Here is an 18,214-nt window from a genome sequence, read left to right as displayed (position 1 = left end):
AAAGCCATGGCTTCTGTGTAAGTCCCAGGCTCCACAGAGCTGTTGTGTGACTTCTGTCCAGTGAGGCTACAGCTGGGTTCCACTGAGCCCCAGGAATGGACTGCTTGAACCACCATCAGAAGCAGTGGAAATGAACACACCAGGTCAGAACAGGCCGTCATGTGATCATGTGTGGGGGCCACAACAAGGAAGAGTAAACTTTGTGGCTTTTCTGAACCATACCCTTGGACTGGACTGCCCAAATTAAGTTTCAGTGTTTACCCTGGAACACAGGTACAGCCCAGCCGTCCAATAAACATTTATTGTGCCCTGTGGGTAGAGGGGATAGATTTAAGTCCTTACCCACAAGCTAACACTCATGGATGAGCACATTCCTCAAACGCTACATAGAAAACACATACACTCATGCCTATTAAAAGTTTATTCTTTATGCTCGGAAATAAAGAAGTGGCCTTGCCCCTGCAAAGGGTCTCAGCTTGAAGGGATGGGAGGCAGACAGTGACAAGAGGGAGTGTTGGTGTGAGGCTGAATGTGGCAGTTCTTTCTTCCCCCTTTTCCTACTATCACTCCTTCTTTTCAGTGTGCCCCTCTGGAAAATTTAGCTATGAACACAGCTTGCCACCCATTGGAGGGTTGGGGAAGCACAGCTGTAGTCAAAAAATTAATGCCCATGTTCAACAAGAGATGGGTCCAGTGCGTATCTGGTGGGGATGGGGGAGGAAGGGAGGGGAGGGGTTGGTTGAGGAAGCTGCTGGGTGGAGGGGAAGGGAAAAGAGGCAGGGACCCACTCCCCAGTGGCCGTGGGAATCATGGTCCTGCCCCCACCTCCCGCAGCACCATCCACTCCCTTCTCCCAGCCCCGCCTCCTAGCAGAACTGGTCGTCGTAGTCCTCGTCCTTCATCCCCTTCAGCCGAAGCCGGGCGAAGTCTTCAAATACGATATCGTCATCTGTGGCATAGCTTGGTGGTGGAAAGGAGGGGGTGAGGTGAGGGCTTCAGACCTGCATCTCCACTTCCCACTCCCCTCCAGAGACTGAGGTGTCAGAGCAGCAATGGGATGTTGCAGGAAGGGGCAAAGAAGGGGCAGCAAGAGGCAGTTCACAGGCTATCATCTTGCTCTGATGCTTCCACCAAACCTCCCCAGAAAGAGAAAACGAGGGTAGAGGGTAGATTTGAATGTTACAGGAATCCTTGTCCAAAGAGTCAAAGGTAGGAAGGGAGGGGATGAGGCTCTTACTTGGTATCAAATTCAATGAGGTTGGTGTCCACAGGGGCATCTGTTTCAGGAGCAGCTGAGGGAAGGAGGAAAGCGGGGGGGGTGGGTGCTGGAAGGACCAGCTCTTCTCCAGTGGCGTGGCTTCAGGCCCTCCCTTCAGGGGCTTGGGGTGGGTGGCATGCTTACCTGACTGGGGTCTGGGCAGGGTGATGTGGTCATGGGGCTTGGGGTGCATAAGAACAAAAGGCAGCTCCACTGAGACATCCCTGGGGAGGGAGAGTGGCGGCCTGAGATGACAATGCAGAGCTGGAGGGAACCACTGCGAGCCCCCCAGGCTGCCCCAGCACACTCACCCACCGCGAGACACCACCAGCTTCACCTTGACCCTGTATGACACCAGGATCCCCAGCACCTCCTTGTTGGCACCCTCTTTCACGCTGCAATCAGGGGAAGGAGTTGGATCATGGCCCACACTTAGGGCTCCCATCAGGCCCCTGGGCAGGACCGCAGCCTTGCAGCAGCCCCCAGGGCCCCAGCAGCATAGGCCGTGCTGTTACAGTAAAGCAGCCCCCGCCAGGCGCCTCCCGTGGCTTCTCGTCTCACAACGAGAGCTGAAGGCCTTGTGACCTCACAGCCCTGCACTGCCTTGCCCTCCACGAGCCCTCTGACCCCACCTGCTGCTCCTGACCTTGCAGTTCATTCCCACCATGCTGGCCCGTAGGCCTGCTCTGTGTGGTCACGCAGTGTGTGCCCTGAACCAAGGCACCAGTGGGGTGAAGTTCAGCCCTTCCTTTGTGAAGCTCTTACTCCAGGGCTGCTCTGGCCCAAAGGCACAATGGCGCCACTGGGGCCAACAGCGGCTCTGCCGGCCTCCTCAAACTTCCTCAGACACACGGGCCGGGCTCATCTCTGGGTCTTTGTGTTTGCTGCTCTCTCTGCCTGGAACACTCTCCCTGCATGTCCATATCACCTACTTCCTTTGGGTCCTTACTCGAAATTCACCTCTGGATCATGTCTTCCCTGGACACCCTATTGAAAGCTAACACACCGTGTCCCTCTCTACGTCCTCCCTTCTCTGCCTTGCTTTTTCTCCTTAACACCGGTCACTAAACATGCAACATATAGGACTTATCTCTCCGCCCTCCCCTAGGATGCGAGAGGCTTTTTATCTCTTCTGGTCACCGATAGCGCCCTGGCACCTAGCACAGAGCCTGGCATACAGCTGATATGGACCGAACACCTGTCTCCCGGGCTGCAGAACTCCCGAGCCCGTACTCAGCCCCACTCTCACATGGTGCTGGAAGCCAGGTTGGTGTCCTCATGCTTGAGCTTCCCATCCAGGGCCAGACCACGCTTCTCCCGGTTGTCGCTGAGCAGTGGGGTTACGGTGTACACCTTGCAGAACGTGGAACTGGGAGATACCTGGTCACTGGAGACCACAGGGACAAGAGAACAAGACTATTGGAGGGGCCAGGATGGGCGAGGAACAGCTCCTGCCCCCATCACTAGACCTTTTTCTGGGCACAGGTCACAAGGGAGTAGGTTTTGGCTCAACCTGCTCAAGAATATGCATAGCTCAGAGCCATCTGACAGGAGGGAATACCCTGGAAAGCAGAGATGGTTTGGGAAGAACTGAAACCCCACCTCGCATCCTTCCGGGCCTACTCTTTTCCCTGGAGGTTGGGGCCCAGGGCTGTTGTGATACTCACTCTTGTTCAAGCTGAGCCACAGGACACTTGTACTGGGCGGTGCTGAAGAGGCAGATGTCGGCATACTGTCTCACTGCGGGGCGGGTCAAGCAGCTCTGCACCCAGCGGACTGGTGCCCCGGCCCAGACCCCGGGCCCCAGCCCCCACCACGCCCACCCCTTGGCGTCCCTGGAGCAGTGAATGCCTGGTCTCTATCTCACTCTGGGATGGCCTAAATTCTTGGAGCCCTGGTGGGTGTCTCGCACTGGGGTATGTCCTTGGCTGAGATCCTGCCAGAAGCCTTGTGTGCAGCAGCTCCCTCCCTGCTAAGACCCCCTCCCAACCCCCACCTACCAGAGACTTTGATCTTCTTGACCGTCTTGGTGGAGTTGTTGGTGACATGGACATTGACACAGAGGGGCTCCCCATGGTAGTACAGCTTTGGAGGGGAGGAGGGTCAAGTTAATTGGTTCTGTTTTCACTGGTCCCATTCATTGTCAGTGTGCCCCCAACACAGACATGTTGCGTGGCCTCCTCCCTCTAAACCTAAGCCCACAGCCACTTTCCACAGCTGGCTAAGACAGCCTCCTCTAAAGACGCCATCTTGACCTGTGGTTTCACCCGCCCCCAGGGTCGGGCCTGCACTGTAGCATCATCACCCTCTCACACCACACCTCCTTGTCCAGGGAAGCCTCAAGGTGCAGGGACCGATCAGACATGAGGAAGTGGCGTGTGGTTTCAGCTGAAGGCTGGGGGCCAGGTTTCTCTGGGGCAAACTGCACCTTTCGGATCACCAGACGTACAGAATTCCTGGGGGTGAGAGGGTTCAGCCCTCAGACACCCAACACCCACTCCCGCCCCCCATGGGACTAGGATTCCTGGGAGCTGGGATGGAATGGGCAAACCACAGAGGAGGTGACTTCCCTCACCTTTTGTGGCTTTTCTCTTCTAGTGATTTGGCACAGAAGGCTCGAATCTCAAAGTCTACCCCGCAGGCCTTGGGAGGGGAGAAAAAGCGGGTCTTACCCAAGGCCCCTCCTGCCACCACCACCCCTGCCCTCCCCGCTCTCCTCAGTCTTGGGTGGGACCCATGCCCCATCCTGGTCTGAGGAGTGTAGGGCCTGGCCCCTTCTCCTCTGCCTGCTTAAGGCCTGGCACCTGGCAGAGGGCTTCGGCCTGGCTGTGTGAGGTGGGCCCTTACACCCAGGTATGTGCAATACAGGTCAAGAGCAAGAAGCAGGGTCACACGTGAGCAGTGACCATCCCATGCGCACCCCACGCCCCCTGGGAACATTACACTATCCTTCATCCCTCTCTGGCTTCTTGGCAGTCCACCCCCATCTCATGTGCCTGCTGGACCCTACTTGTCTCACGAGTCCTCAGAACCATTTCTCCAGTACCTTCCCTGTGTCCTCTGGGCCTGGCTGCAGGGTGACAGAGCAGGGTAGATTCTGGGGTATCTGTGGCAGAGGAAAGGGGAGACTTCAGTTCCTCCTGAAGCCCCCAAGTCTTCCTCCCCACCTCAGTTGAAGAGGCTGGAGAAGAAGACCTGGGGATGAGAAAGGAAAAGGAAGGGGCCCCAGGAAGGAGGCAGAGAGGCAAGTGCTTCCTGAATGAGGGGTGGCCCTGAAGGGAGGTGGTCTAGGGTCCCTCCTTACTGTTTCTTCCAGAGCAGCCCATAACATGTGCTTCACACCCCAAACAGAGTCCCAGATCCCCTGCCCCACAGAGGATGGGGGTGGGGGGGCATCCTCACTGTGAAAAAAAAGGGGTGAGCATGCTGGCCCAGTTTTCTCAGCAGCCGGTCCTGCAGGCGGGTGGGGGGCCGGGGTGGGTTGGGCATTGGGGGGAAGGCCTGGTAGGTGGCAATGAACAGGTCTTTGCGGAAGGACAAGCCCAGCACATCCAGGTCTTCGCGGCCATAGCGGAAGGCGCAGGTGAGGGTCACAAACACTGGCAAGGGAGGGCAAGATGAGATGGTCAGGAGCTCCCCTTCTCTAGTCCCCCCAGTCCCTAGCAGCAGCTGCTTCTCCTCGGCAGTGTAAGACTTGTCTGAATCCTCCACCTGGCTTCCGCCTCAGCCCTCATGTTCCTGGTCTCAACGCCAGCCCATTTCACTTCCCCACTTCCCACTGGGCCCCTGGAGTTGGGGGCCAGTACCTTTGCGGTCCTTCAAGTAGTCAGGGTCCACAAGCACCACGCCATCTAGAAAAGGGACACATGAGCTCATTTCCCGTCAGGGCTTCTACTCTGTTCCTGGGTCCAGGAACTTTTCCTCTCGGGGGAGGGGACGAGGTGCCCCTTTCTGGGCACACTTACCTACAGGATCCACTTTGTCCAGGTGATCTACAAAGTCCCGCTTGCCCAAATACACAGTGAGCTGAGGATGGAGAGGGGTCAGAGGGAAGATTGGGTAGGAGGGTGGTAGGGCGTCAGAGCCACACATGGACTGCCCTGCCCCTGGTCTTCCCAGGCTGGGGTATCCAAGATTTCTCCTGGTTTCCTCCCAGTAGGGCTGGAAGGGGAGGGTGGTAGGGCTTGGCAGGCTGCCCAACTTTGAGGCTTTTTAGCCTCTCTAATATCTTTTCACACCTCAGCACAGCAATCGGATGTGTGTGTGGGTTTGTGGGTCACAGTCGGTTAGAGAGGGGATCTGCAGTGAACAGGCCCCAGCATGGGGCTGTTAACTGTCCCCAGCAACAGGCACCCTGGGTGGGTCCTAAGAGGGATATAGGCATGGGTTTCTGGCTCCTCCCCCTTGGTCTTGCTTAGGGAACAAGGCCTGTCCCCACCCAGCCCTGTGGGTGGCTCAGGTGAAGCAGCCTTTGTGGCAAGGGGCTTCTGGAGGGCAGGAAGTCTGTTGTTAGCTGTCACAGGAAGTGGGCAGCTAGGGGTTGGGGATCGCCTAGGGGCAGGCTGGGCCTTGTCAGGGCCCAGGGAGAGTCAGGAAGAGAAGCACTGTGGGAGACTCACCTTGCAGTTAGGGCTCGACTTCTTGAAGACCCTAACAAAACAGAAAAGGAAACCCCACTGCCTCCCTCAGACTCAGCAGGAACCTGGGCCCCAGGACCTTGTCCCTCCCCAGCCTGAGAAGCAGAACTCACCCAGCATTCCTGCCTGGAGGCTCTAGGGCTTTGTCCAGGCCTACCCCCTCCCACTTTTTCCCCAGAAAGAAAGGTAACCACAGGTCCTTAATATTCCCAACTTGGCAGCCCCTCAAAGCTGGTTGTCATGGCAACCACCTCCATCCTCAATAGTTCCCCTCCTCCATGGCAATGGCCACTGGTTGCCACAGGAACTACCCTGGCTCTTCCCAGAGGACCTCGCTGAGGGGGATCTGAACGCACAGGTTGCAGTATTGTCTGCGTAAATCCTATCTGGTCTCCAGCTCCAAAGACAGCTGGAGTACTTGAAACAGTAATGACCTTGGCCTTTGCCTCTAAATGGTTTCTACTATAGGCACTACCTAAGTGTGACCCTACTCCATTAACTTCCAACTCTCCCCATCTCTGATCTCAGAAGCTTAAAAGCCTGTTTGTCTTTCAACGTCCAGCTCAGATATCACTTCCGTTAAAAAGTGGATCATGCCCAGACCCCATCACTCCTTTATTTTTGGTTCCTGCCACACCTTGTTTGTTTTATTTGTGGTCTGATACCATGCAAGGGCAGTTAGCTGTGTATCGTCTGCTGCACTAGATAGACTGTGAGCATCAGAGGCCTTATTCATTTCGGCGTCCCCAGTACAGTGCCAGCCACACAACCATGATAATGTTAACATTTACTGGTTGCGCACTGTACACCCAGAACTGTTCCAAGTGTTTCATGTGTTATTTAATACTCTTAATAACCCAATGATGGAGATCCCAGTATTCCTATTTTATAGGTGAGGAAACTGTGGCACAGGAGAGGTCAAGTATTTTGCCTAGGGTCACAGTATAAATGGTAGACAAACAGAGGCAGTCTGTCTCTGAGTCGACGCTCTTGGTCACCAAACTATTAAATTACCCTGCCTCTGTCCTTGGGATTAAGTAGGTTGAATTGAAAGGGATTCACTTCCCAATTACTGAAACAGTCTAAACCTGTACTCCACCCACAGCTGGAAGAGTTGAGGAGTATCTGGCAATTCCAATGCTCAGGCCACTTGTGGGCTTGTCCTTTGCTGCACCACTTACATCCCTTCCCAATCCATTCTGCCTCAGAAGTGAGCTCCACGAACGGTCCCCAGACAGAAGCAAATGAAATCCTGCCAACTGGCCCATCCTTCCTCCCACCCCACCACCTGTTTCTGCTCTAATGACTTCACTTGTTCTTTCCCAGAAAGCCAAGCTATCCAAAGGTCATTGGGCAAAGGTAATGGAGGTCTCTGGGTACCCCCATCCAATAAAGGAGCCTAAACATCTATATGATGGCAGCTGGAATAGGCACCCCACCTCCTGTCCTTTTGATTGCTATGGAATCATCCAGCTCTCCCTCCCCTTTGCTTGTTTCCCTCATTGTCCCAGTGTTTCTTCCTATTACGAGCCCTGGCAGAGGGCTGCGACACCCACAGTCAGAGGGCCAACTGGAGTATCGCTTTGTGGTAATTGCCCTGGGGCGGCTTCAGGGCACCTGCCCTCTAGATCCTGCTAGGCTAGGGAGAAGCAGCATGTGTCTACTGAGGCTGGCCAAGGAGGTGGAGCCTGAGGGTGACTGGGAGGGGGGGTGTTGGGCAGAACCAAATGCCCCCTCACACTTCCTGCTATTCTCTTCATTTCCTGTGGCCCAGAACTTGATAGTTGGAGGAATTGTGACAAGTCAGCAACCCCTCTTTGGTCCATCCTTCCCCCTGTCCGAACCACTTAACGGAAATTGGGGCCTCCCTCAAGTCAGCGACTTCCCCTTTCTCTGGGTTGTTTAACCCCAAATCCAGGACACCAATCTTTCCTGTGATCATCTTTCTCCAATAGTGGTCAACTTGGCACACCTACTTTGTGGGTAGGGAGGGGTGGGTCTGATATGATAATGTTTTGCAGAACAAGTGACAGCTCAGGACAAGGCCCCCATTCCTGATCCCCTCTGGATAGAGGCATACAGCCCCAATCTTTTCCTCTTTTGCTCCTGTTCCCAAGGGACTCAGGCATTTACCCACTGCCTCCTTGGGGGTGTTGGGTCACAACAGGAAGTGCAATGTGCTAGAGACCAAAAAAGAGAACTCGGGGTGCTGGTGTAAGGAAGGAGCCTCGACTGCACATAAAACATCCGGGGAGTGGATGTTGTGCCCTGGGCAGATACCTCCTCCCTTCATCCACAAGGAAGAGGGTTAATTAAGGCCCAAACTCGGGGACGGTTGCCATGCACCCTGCTCCCTCAAGATGAGGCTGTTGCTCCTAGCAACCCCGGGGAAGACATAAGTTTGGAAGCGGAGCTCCCGGCCCGTGGGACAGGTGGGGGCAGCCCCACTGCCTGTGGGGTATTAAACAGGAGGTTTTCCAGTGGCTAAGCACGAGTCTATGGGGGATCCCCTTTCCAGCATCCAGTCTGCCCATACTCTACCCCTGGGGACCGGCCACCTGCTCTTCCTTCCTCCGCCCCTGCATCACAGCTTGCAGGGGAGAACCTAGTCGCCCGCCCCCCACATTCCTGCGTGAACTCAGACGCCGGTTTCCTGATCCCCTTCAGCACTTGCTTTCTGCAGGGACGCTGGCATACGTCTCCCTCATTATCCTCGAGGCGTGCGGCCCCAGATGGCTGCCCCCCCAGGGACCCAGGCGTCCGGCTCCCGATTCTCTCCCCGGTGTCCTTGTCTGGAGACAGTCTATGTACCCGCCCGAAGCTGCAGCCCAGTCCCGCCGCGTGGCCTCACCTCCCTTACCTGGTCCCGGGTTTCTCCCCCATGGTGCGCGCGCGCCCGTCGCCCGCCCGCCGGGTCCAAGGCTTGCTTGCAGCCTCCCAGTCCGAAGCTAGGTCCCTGCTCCTCCCCACGCCACTGCGCACGCGCGCTCTCAGCTCTTTCTCTTCTTCCCCCTCCGCTCTAGGTCCCCCCATCTCCACACCCCCCCCTCCCCGGTCCTGGGGAACCGGGGCCAGATGCGTCAGCTCGGATCGCGCGCGCCGCCGAGCAGCCCGCCCTCTCCTCACAAACACAACAACTGGCTCCGCCCCCACCCTCTCCAAGTCCTACCCCTCCCGGGGGACCCTTCCCAATTCCCTGCTCTTCTCGCCCATTTCTCCGCCCCTCCTCATCCCCCTTAGGAACTGATTGGACTCCCTTAAACGAAGGCTCCCGCCTTCAGGAGATTAGAGCCCTCTGATTGGCTCTATGCATCCACAACCCGGCAGGGGTCCCCTCCCCTTTGCTTGCTCAGTGAGGGTGGTGGAAGGGGTGGGGGGCTGCAGAATGAGCTTGAGCATGGTCTGGGAGGGCGGGTGAGGGGATGCACACGTGGGTGAGCGGTTCCAGTTGAGGGATGCTTGCTTTGGTGCGCACCTTTCACCCGCGCACCCTAATGCTTGCGGCCTTTTTTGGCCAGCCTTCCCGTCTCTTTATTGTGGTATGTCAGCTCCCCCTGGTGTCTGTCTTTGATCTTTGCAGGGATACTTTGCGTAATTTCTCTACTGCTCATCTGCTCTCTCCGCTCATCGCAGATAACATTCATCCATCTATCCATGCCTATTTTGTGCCAGTCACTATGCTAGAGCATGAATTAACAGACAGGAATTTACCATGGCCCCTGCCTTCCTAGTATACTTGAGGAGACACATACATTGGTATTATCCCAGGAATGCTATACGTAATGGAAGTATGACCCAGAAGACAAAACAACTATAAGCATTTTGTTGGGGTGCAGGTGGAGGGAGGGTAGGCGGTCCAGAGCAGGGAACATTTGAGGACAATCCTTCTGAATTGTGGGCAGAAGTTGAGAAAGGGTATTCCAAAGAGAGAGAAAGGAGAGGCACATCCTGTTCTGAAGTGTTTGTGGGGTAAGACAGTGGGAGAGAGACACCTGAGGAGGAAGACTGGAACAGAGTGTGAAGGGCTTTGTGTACCAGGTAAAGGATTGAGAACGAGGCCCTTCTTTGGAGGAGGATACATGGATCCAGTGGTTTTTTTAAGCAAGGAAGTGGCACGATGAGATTTGTCTTCTAGGAAGATAATTCTGGGCCATGTGGAGGGTGGAGGGAGTGGGGCAAGGCTGTTGTAGACTAAAACTAGTCAAGGGGAGATGATGAACCAGAGAGTGGAAGGGAGATGGGACAGGATGAAGAGTCATTTCTAGGGCAAAATTGACTGGACTGGGGAGGATGACTCATGGCTGACATTTCAGATTTAAGGAGCTGCAGTATTTTCTTTTCTTCCATCTCTTTTCCCATACTCTCCCTGTATTCCCCAAATGAACCAACTTCACACTACTCCCTCTACTTTTGTATGCAGCAAAAAACTAACATGCACACAACACAGTTTCTGAGGTCATCTTTAAGATTCAGTCACAGGCCTTGCCCACCAGCTGCCACCTCTCCACCTTTCAGTTCTATCACCACCATCTAAGCTCTCTCTTCACTTCTTTCAAGATTTAAACATTACTTTTAGACTCATGAATAACTTTTGTCAAAGGATCATGACCAGAAGGTAATGAGATCTTTGTTACTACATATCTAAAGTGCTTTTGGAACGGAAAAGGAAGTGGTCTGCATTGAATGGAAGCTACTGCATTAAAAGATACTCATAGAAAGACAACTTAAGAAAGATATTAAAGGCCAGGAAGAATGGAAAAGATATACCCTATTCTAGGTGAGAAAACACATCATTGTAAAGATGTCATTTCTCTGAAAAGAGTCTATAAATTTAACATCTCGTCCAATAACAATGGGACTTTTTTGTGCACAAAGATAATCTAATAATTTGAATTTAATAAAAGTCCAATCCAAAGGTCATCTCTTTCCTTCTCGTACTGTCCTCTATCTAATCCTTCTTCAAGTCTGCCTCCAAAATACACTAACCCATTGGGTTATTTCTTTATTTCTCCATCTCCAATGCCACTCTGGTCCGAGACAATTGTCTCTTACCTGGCCTATTGTGATAGCCTCTTACAATGGCTTCTCTATTGCTCTCCTCGCTTCCCTCTTGGCCCTCTAAGTCCCTTCTCCACACAGCAACCAGAAAGATCTTTGCAAATATGTCAGTTCTTGTCACTCCCCGCTTAAAGCCCTTCCGTGCCTTCCATATATGGTGTGAATGAAACCCCATCTTTTCACCTCAGCCTACTAGAATCCACATGATCTGATTCATACTCACCTCTGACTTTAACACATACCACATGTATCAACCACTCTTCCTCTCTTTCTCTATCTTTGAGCCAAGCTAGCCTTCTTTCTGTCCTCCAGCAAACCCGTTTCCTCCTAAGAGCCTTTGCACATGCTGCTGCTTCTGCTTGGAGAAGTTTTTCTATGATTCTGTATGAACAACACCATCTTGCCATCTTCAGAGAGGGCCTTTTTCCCCCAAGTCCCCATTCCAATCCACGTCACCCTCTAGCACATTACCATGCTTAATTTTTAAAATAACTTTTAAATAATACTATCCAAAATTTATCTATTTTCTTATTTATTTATTGACCATCTTTTCTGAAACCCTTTTTTCCTTTGTGTGTGTGCTCTGGACCATGCTCTAACCAACCCAACCACCTGACCAGGGCTTCTTCACTATTTTACTACGATCACTTAGAATGGTGCTTGACACCTTAAAATGTGCTCAGTAAATATTTGTTGGGTGAATAAATGAATAAGTGTCAGACGAAAGAGAATACCTATTTTTAATTTTGGCAGGAACTGGCAGAATTCCATCTAGTGACTTGGGGTGGTGAATACACAATATAGTGTACAGATGGTGTGTTGTAGAACTGTGCAGCTGAAACTTGTATCACCTCAATAAATTAAAAAATAAATGAAAATGCCGTCTAGAAAGGTTGCATCAATTTAATTCTCTGCCAACCATGTACAGAAGTGTTCTATGCCTTATAGATCATCCCAATACTAGAGTTATCTTTTTAAATTTGCAAGGTTTGTGTTGTGTCAGTGCTGCAGCTACATATGTAGTAAAAAAATGTCCATGATTTCAAATAATGGGCCAGTTCCTTAGGCATCAGTGCTGCCTAGAGCTAAAGTGTTGGAGACCCTGTTTCTTTAACGGATACCTTTCGGACTCCGGCGCCTTTTGTCCTGACCACGTGTTCTTTAAGCGCCCCTGGCCCAACCCTGGCCCACCCCCATCCTCTAGCCATTCACAGCCAGGGAGCTAAACTCCCGCGGCCCCGCTTCCCGGCCCTCCGCTTAGCGCATGCTCCCTCCCAGCCAGAGCCCGTAGCCCAACCTTCGCGCGCCCATTGCACCAGACCACAACCCCCTTCTCGCTCCCTCTCCCCACGAGGCGTCCGTCGCTGTGTGTTTGCGTCATCGCGCCACGCCACCACTAGAGCCCAGGTGAAGATGGCCGCAGCCGTTCTTAGTGGGCCCTCTGCGGGCTCCGCGGCTGGGGTTTCTGGCGGGACCGGGGGTTTTTCGGCCGTGGGATCGGGCCCGCGTCTCCGAATGTTGCTGCTGGAGAGCGTGTCCGGGTTGCTGCAGCCGCGAGCGGGGTCCACTATACCTCCGGTGCATCCCCCAATTCGTTCGGCTCCACATTTGCCCGGGCTCATGCGTCTACTGCGGCTGCATGGGTCGGTGGGCGGGGCCCAGGTGAGTCAGTCTCCCGCACTCCACCGCCCTGTTGGAAGGTTGGCGCTGTAACTGTGCGCCAGGTTCACGATCAACTGCGGCTGCACTAGAGAGGTGGAGGGAAGCGGAGGTGGAGGGCAGGAGAGCTGCGGGCATAGGGAGAATCCGGGGATATCAGCCTGGACGAAAATCACGCATTTCTTCTTTATCAGCCACGAGCAGAAACTGGAGAATATGGGGCCTCATTACCTCTGTTGCTAGGCTACTGGTAGGCATACACAAATGGGTTCCACTCCAGCCTCGCCACTCACTAGATCTATGATCTTTATTTTCTTTTTCCTCCGGCAGTTACCTGTTTTGGGGAATTTTTCTACTGAGTGAATGGACGTATTCAACAAATGAATATTTTCTGAGGGCCAAGTACTGGAAGCTTCAGTTAGGTGTAGAATGCGATGGCAAGGAACAAAATGTTATAAAACACTATGAGCGTTGTATAGTAGGGACTTCTAACCTGATCTGGAGAATTAGGTTAGAGGTACCGGAACTGAGGATGAGACCCCCGAGGATGAGTAGGGGTTGGGTAGGGAGAGAAAATGGGAAGGGTGGTTCAGTCAGTGGGGCGCTCATGAGGGAAGGCCCCGTGGTAGGAAGGAACTGAGAGGGGCATTGTGCTTGGAGCTTAGGTGGAAGCAAGGAGAGGGCGCTGTGAGGCTGGTAAAGTGGGCAGGTCACCCAGAGGTTTTTAGTCTGGCTTTGAAGGGTTCTTTGGGTATACTAACGGTAGAAACTAATATCCGTTTTGTTCTGTAATTAGAAACCCAAATGCCATCCATCCTCAGCACTTTTCTTCTTGCTCACACATCTTCATATGCGCTCTGTCAGGTCCTGTTGATTTTATTTATCCTCTGAGTAGTTTTCAGGCCTGTCCACTCCTTTCCATATCTTTGTCATTGCTTCCATCCCAGCTTGAACCCCCATCTTGCCCAGGTGAGGGCACTGATTCTAAGAAGACATAACATGTCTAACCTATGGTAGATGTTCTTGTAATATCTCTTGCCCTCCATACTTTTCTCTAGTCCTCCCACAGACTCCCCGTGCTTCAAGACTAGTGTACCTGAGGTCTTCCTTGTCCAGCCTTTGTTACTGGGACCTTCCTAGCGCTATGCTGCCTTCCAGCTAAGAGGGTTGTCACAACCTACTGGGTGGTTCAGTTATCTTAGTCTCAGATTTATGAGGGGTATAACCTCATTTATTACTTATATTAGCATTAGTCTTCATTGTTGAGGGTGACAAGCGTGCGTCTGCTATCAGCCCGGTTTCAGAAGCAGGAGCTGATGATCTGTTTTCCTTCTAAATCCTCGTCCTCTGATTCATGTGATCCCTAAGTTTTTGTGAAATATCACCTATTCTGCCTGCAAATGTGATTTCTTTCATCATCTCTTACAAGTCTTCCTCTCTTCCTTGAGGTGAGCTACATGAACTTAATGTCCTGTTCATTTTCTCATAAGTGTCTAAAGACTAGAATCTTGAGTAAAGAAGCTAAGGGTGATGTGGAAGCTATAGATTCCTTCCTTTAATATTGCCTGTACCCCATTTTGGGATATATCTACTTATGTCTGTGGCATTGGGTCTTCAATATATGGAACTGTATGATTCCCTTTGCTTTCCCATAGACTTTCATTCAATGAACATTTATTGACTATCTGTTATATGTTAGCTACTATTCCTTATCTAGGTAGATAAAAATAAGGCAAATTCCTGCAGAGCATTTCTAGTCTAATGGAGATGGGTAATGAAGGTAAGTAAATAGGCTTGGAGCTTGAGAGAAAAAGAGATCGACTGATTGGTCCATCTCTCTAGGCCTAATCACCAACAGTGCTTTCCAGTAGGCACTGTGAATTCATTAGTTCCAAAATGCAAGTACCTTAGCACAATTTCTGGCTTGGTTTATCTTAACAATCTCCTAACTGATTTCCTTACCTTCACTCTTGATCTTTTTAATCCATTTCTCACACAGCAACTGGAGTGAACTGTTGATAGGAGAATTCTGATCATGTTTGCTGCCTTTTAAAATCCTTCAGTACCTGGGCTTTCTTCCCTCCGGGACTTTGCATTTACTATTCTCTGCTTGGAATCTCTTCCTCTGCTGCCCTGCTTCCCAAAATCTTTTCAATTTTCTGCTTATTTGTTACTGCCTATGAGAAACCTTCCCAAACCAGCTGTGATTAGCTGTTCTTTATTACACCACATTGAAATTATCTATTCACTTCACATGTACATATAGCCTTCCTCCTCCATACCCCCACAACTTGATTTTGATTTGTTTTATTTTTTTGTATGTAATTAAACAACTTATGGAAATTTTCAGATTATACGAAAGTGGAAAAAATAGTATTTTGAACCGTTTCACCCTATGCTGTCCTTATCACCCTAATTTAACAATGAACATTTTACCAGTGTTGTTTAATTCCCACCATCCCAACTCTGCCTAACCCCCCGACCCCCAACCTGGAGCATTTAAAGCAAATTTCAGATCTCATTTCCCCTATAACTGCATGTGCTTTGAGGGACTTGTTCTGCCTTATATCCCCAGGGCTTTGTACTGTCCCATTCTCTAGTTAGTAGGCAGTGATCTTTTTAAAAAAATCAGTAAGATTACAGTATTCTGCTTAAAATCATACAGTAACTTATTGCATGAGACCCTGTGTAACGTGGCCTCTGCTTACCGCTTGACCTTATCTCATGTCACTCCCTGCCTGTCTTAATTGTACTCCAGCTGCCCAAGCAAATCTCTTTTCTGGAGCATGCTGAGGCCACTGCTCATCAGTTCCTTCACTCTTCTCCGGGAAACTCATGGAAAGGTGAGCTCTTTTAGGTCTCAACTTGCATGTCACCGTTTCAGAGGAGTCTTTCCCGATCACTCCTTAAAATAAAGCAGTCCTTTCTCTTCCAGTCATTCTCTTTCACATTATCCTGTTTTGTTTCTTTCCTAGCATTTATGACTGATTGAAAGAAATTAACTAATTTATTATCTGCCATGTTGTCTCTTCCCTTCTTTTCCAGTTTAAATTGTAATCACTTCCTTATCCCTCTCCCTTCATTGAACTTGCCTGGCAATACCCTGTCTTTGTTAAATCCCACTTTGTTTATTCTTGCCTGCACCTGCACCGCCCAGGATAGCTGGAGAAAAACGTATCTTTGCTGACTGGTCAGCATCATCTTTCCAAGTACACCTTTAGTGTTGCCTAGCAATCCGGTTACATTTCCGCCTTCCTGGACAACCTCTGATTACTCCCCTTCATCTTGGCTCTAAATGGATGCCCTTGTTTCCCATTTCACCTAGAAAGTAGAAACAGTAAGCCGAAAATTCCCATGAGCTCCCACTGCTATGTATGCTAGCTTCACTGCACCCATGCCCACATGCCCTGCCTTCCCTCCATGACTCGGGATGAACTGATCCATGCCTCTGTCTACGGCCAGCCCTGTGCTTGTGCACCAGATTTATTCTCCACTTACATGAGTACATTGCTCCAGAGTTCTCCCCCACTTCCCCATCATCAGATTTTCACGTCTGTTGGGTCATTTTTATCAGCATACAGCTCAAACCTGCTTTAAAAAATCCTTCTTCACCTGACTGCTATGGCTCAGTGGATTGAGCATCGGCCTGCAATCCAAATGTCGCTGGTTCGATTCCCAGTCAGGGCACATGACTAGGTTGCACGTCAGGTCCCCAGTTGGGGGCGCGAGTGATAGGCAACCACACATTGATGTTTCTCTCCCTCTCTTTCTCTTTTTGCCTCTCTCTAAAAATAAATAAACAAACAAATAAATTATTTTTAAAAAAAATCCTTCTTCAGCTCCTTTCCTATTTCTCTGCTTCCCTTTATGGCAAAACTCAAATGAGTTGTCTGTACTTGGCTGTCTTTGATTCTTCTCCCATTCTTCTTTTTTTTAAGTAACATTATTTTGAGAAAATTTAAAATTTATAGAAAATTTGAAAGAATAGTTCAAAGAATTTCTGTAAACCCTTCACTCAGTCCCCAAATGTTAACATTTTAAGGGCATATTTGTTTTACCATTACCTTTGTATATTTTTTCTGGATCTATGTAGGAGTAAGTTGCAGACATAATGCCTTTTACCTCTTAACTACTTAAGTGTGTATTCCCTTAAAAACAGGGTATTCCTTTATATAACCACATTCTGTCATCAAAATCAGAAAATTAACATTGATATTTAATCTAAATTGTCCTAAAGATGGCTTATAGCAAAAGAAAAGTTTCTAGTCCGGGATTCAGTGTAGAATCACACATTACATTTATTTGTCATGTCTTTTTAGTTTTTTTTAATATTTTATTTACTTAGGAAGGGAGGCAAAAAGAGGGAGAGAAACATCAATGTATGAGAGATACATCGACTGGTTGCCTCTTACACACACACCCATCTGGGGACCTGGCCCACAACCCAGGCATGTGCCCTGACTGGGAATTGAACCAGGGCCCTTTCAGTTTCCAGGCCAGCGCTCAATCCACTGAGCCACACCAGCCAGGGCTCTTCAGTTTTCTTTAATCTGAAGTATTTCTTTAGTCTTTGTCTTATCTTGACATTTTTCAAGAGTACAGGATAGCTAATATTATACAAAATATTTTATTTATATATATTTAGAGAGAGGGGAAGGGAAAACGAGAGGGAGAGAAAGATCAATGTAAGAGAGAAACATTGATCGGTTGCCTGTGCCGCGCGGGGCCCCCCCCACCCCCCCCTTCCCCTGGCCAGGAATTCAACTGACGCCCAACCAACTGAGCCACATCTGTCAGGGCTGATCACTCCCTTGCAAAATATTCTTCACTGGGCTTCTGGGATACCACTCTCTCTTGATTCTGTTATTATGCTGGTCACTCCTTTCTAGTCATTTTACTGTTTCCTCCTCACTTTTCTGACCTCTTAAAGAGTCCTGGTACTGCTTTGGTTTCACTCCTTGGTGAGCTGATCCAGCTTTGTGACTGACAACTCCCAAATTCATACTCTAACCAGGACTTATCCTAACTCTAGACTCACCTACCTAACACCTATTGGCATCTCCATTGTGTTGTTAATAGATGCCCCAAAAGGAACTAGTTATAAATAACCCATGGGCATGTACAATGAGGTGGGGATTAACTGTGGAGGAAGGGGTGGGCTGGGTGGGTGGGGGAGCAAAGGGGGGGAAAAGTGGGACAACTGTAATAGGAAAAACAATAAATAAGTAAATAATAGATACCCCAGATTTAACATATCTGAAACTGAACTGATTCTCACCCCCAGAACCTACTCCTCCTGTGGCTTTCCTTAGTATATAGGTAATTGCTCAAGTGAAAAACCTTGGAATTATCTTTACCTTTATCTCCTACCCATCCAGTTTGTTGCCAGATCTTGTTGGCTTTACCTTTAGAATATATCCAAAATTTGAGGCTTTGTATCCCCGCCATTACCACACTTTTTTAATTTAATTTTTAAAAATTTATTTATTTATTTATTTATTTATTTATAGAGGGGAAAGGAGAAAGAGAGGGAGAGAAACATCACTGTGTGGTTGCCTCTCACTCACACCCCCAGCTGGGGACCTGGTGTGCAGCCTAGTCA

The 18,214-nt window shown here is 50.2% G+C and overlaps 2 protein-coding genes across 3 annotated transcripts in view; one reads left to right on the top strand and one right to left on the bottom strand.

Moving 5' to 3' along the window:
• Window positions 1–406: 406 nt before the first annotated feature.
• ARRB2 (arrestin beta 2) lies at window positions 407–8,847 on the bottom strand. Of its 2 annotated transcripts, none has more exons than XM_090290598.1 (15): window positions 8,756–8,847; window positions 5,878–5,908; window positions 5,224–5,284; window positions 5,065–5,109; window positions 4,661–4,857; window positions 4,305–4,364; window positions 3,834–3,901; window positions 3,579–3,714; window positions 3,259–3,343; window positions 2,926–2,998; window positions 2,508–2,645; window positions 1,570–1,653; window positions 1,403–1,482; window positions 1,238–1,292; window positions 407–960 (listed from the first exon to the last, which is right to left on the bottom strand). In XM_090290598.1, the coding sequence occupies exons 1-15, from the start codon at window positions 8,776–8,778 to the stop codon at window positions 867–869; spliced, it is 1,230 nt and encodes a 409-aa protein (XP_090146724.1). In that variant the 5' UTR covers window positions 8,779–8,847; the 3' UTR covers window positions 407–866. The 2 variants fall into 2 exon arrangements, with proteins under 2 accessions (XP_090146724.1, XP_090146725.1); XM_090290599.1 differs by having other exon boundaries at window positions 1,574–1,653.
• A 3,483-nt stretch (window positions 8,848–12,330) lies between these two features.
• Window positions 12,331–18,214, top strand: part of PELP1 (proline, glutamate and leucine rich protein 1) — a 29,239-nt gene continuing 23,355 nt past the window's right edge. Inside the window, exon 1 of the mRNA XM_090291559.1 lies at window positions 12,331–12,615. Within this exon, the coding sequence (XP_090147685.1) occupies window positions 12,367–12,615 (249 nt within the window). The 5' untranslated portion in view covers window positions 12,331–12,366. The remainder of the gene's footprint in view (window positions 12,616–18,214) is intronic.

The sequence above is a fragment of the Furipterus horrens genome, unplaced genomic scaffold (assembly GCF_987537825.1).
Source record: "Furipterus horrens unplaced genomic scaffold, mFurHor1.1.pri manual_scaffold_11, whole genome shotgun sequence".
In the NCBI taxonomy this organism is placed as follows: Eukaryota; Metazoa; Chordata; class Mammalia; order Chiroptera; family Furipteridae; genus Furipterus; species Furipterus horrens.
The sequence above is the reverse complement of the archived record's forward strand: the minus strand, read 5'-3'. Positions and strand labels throughout refer to the sequence as shown.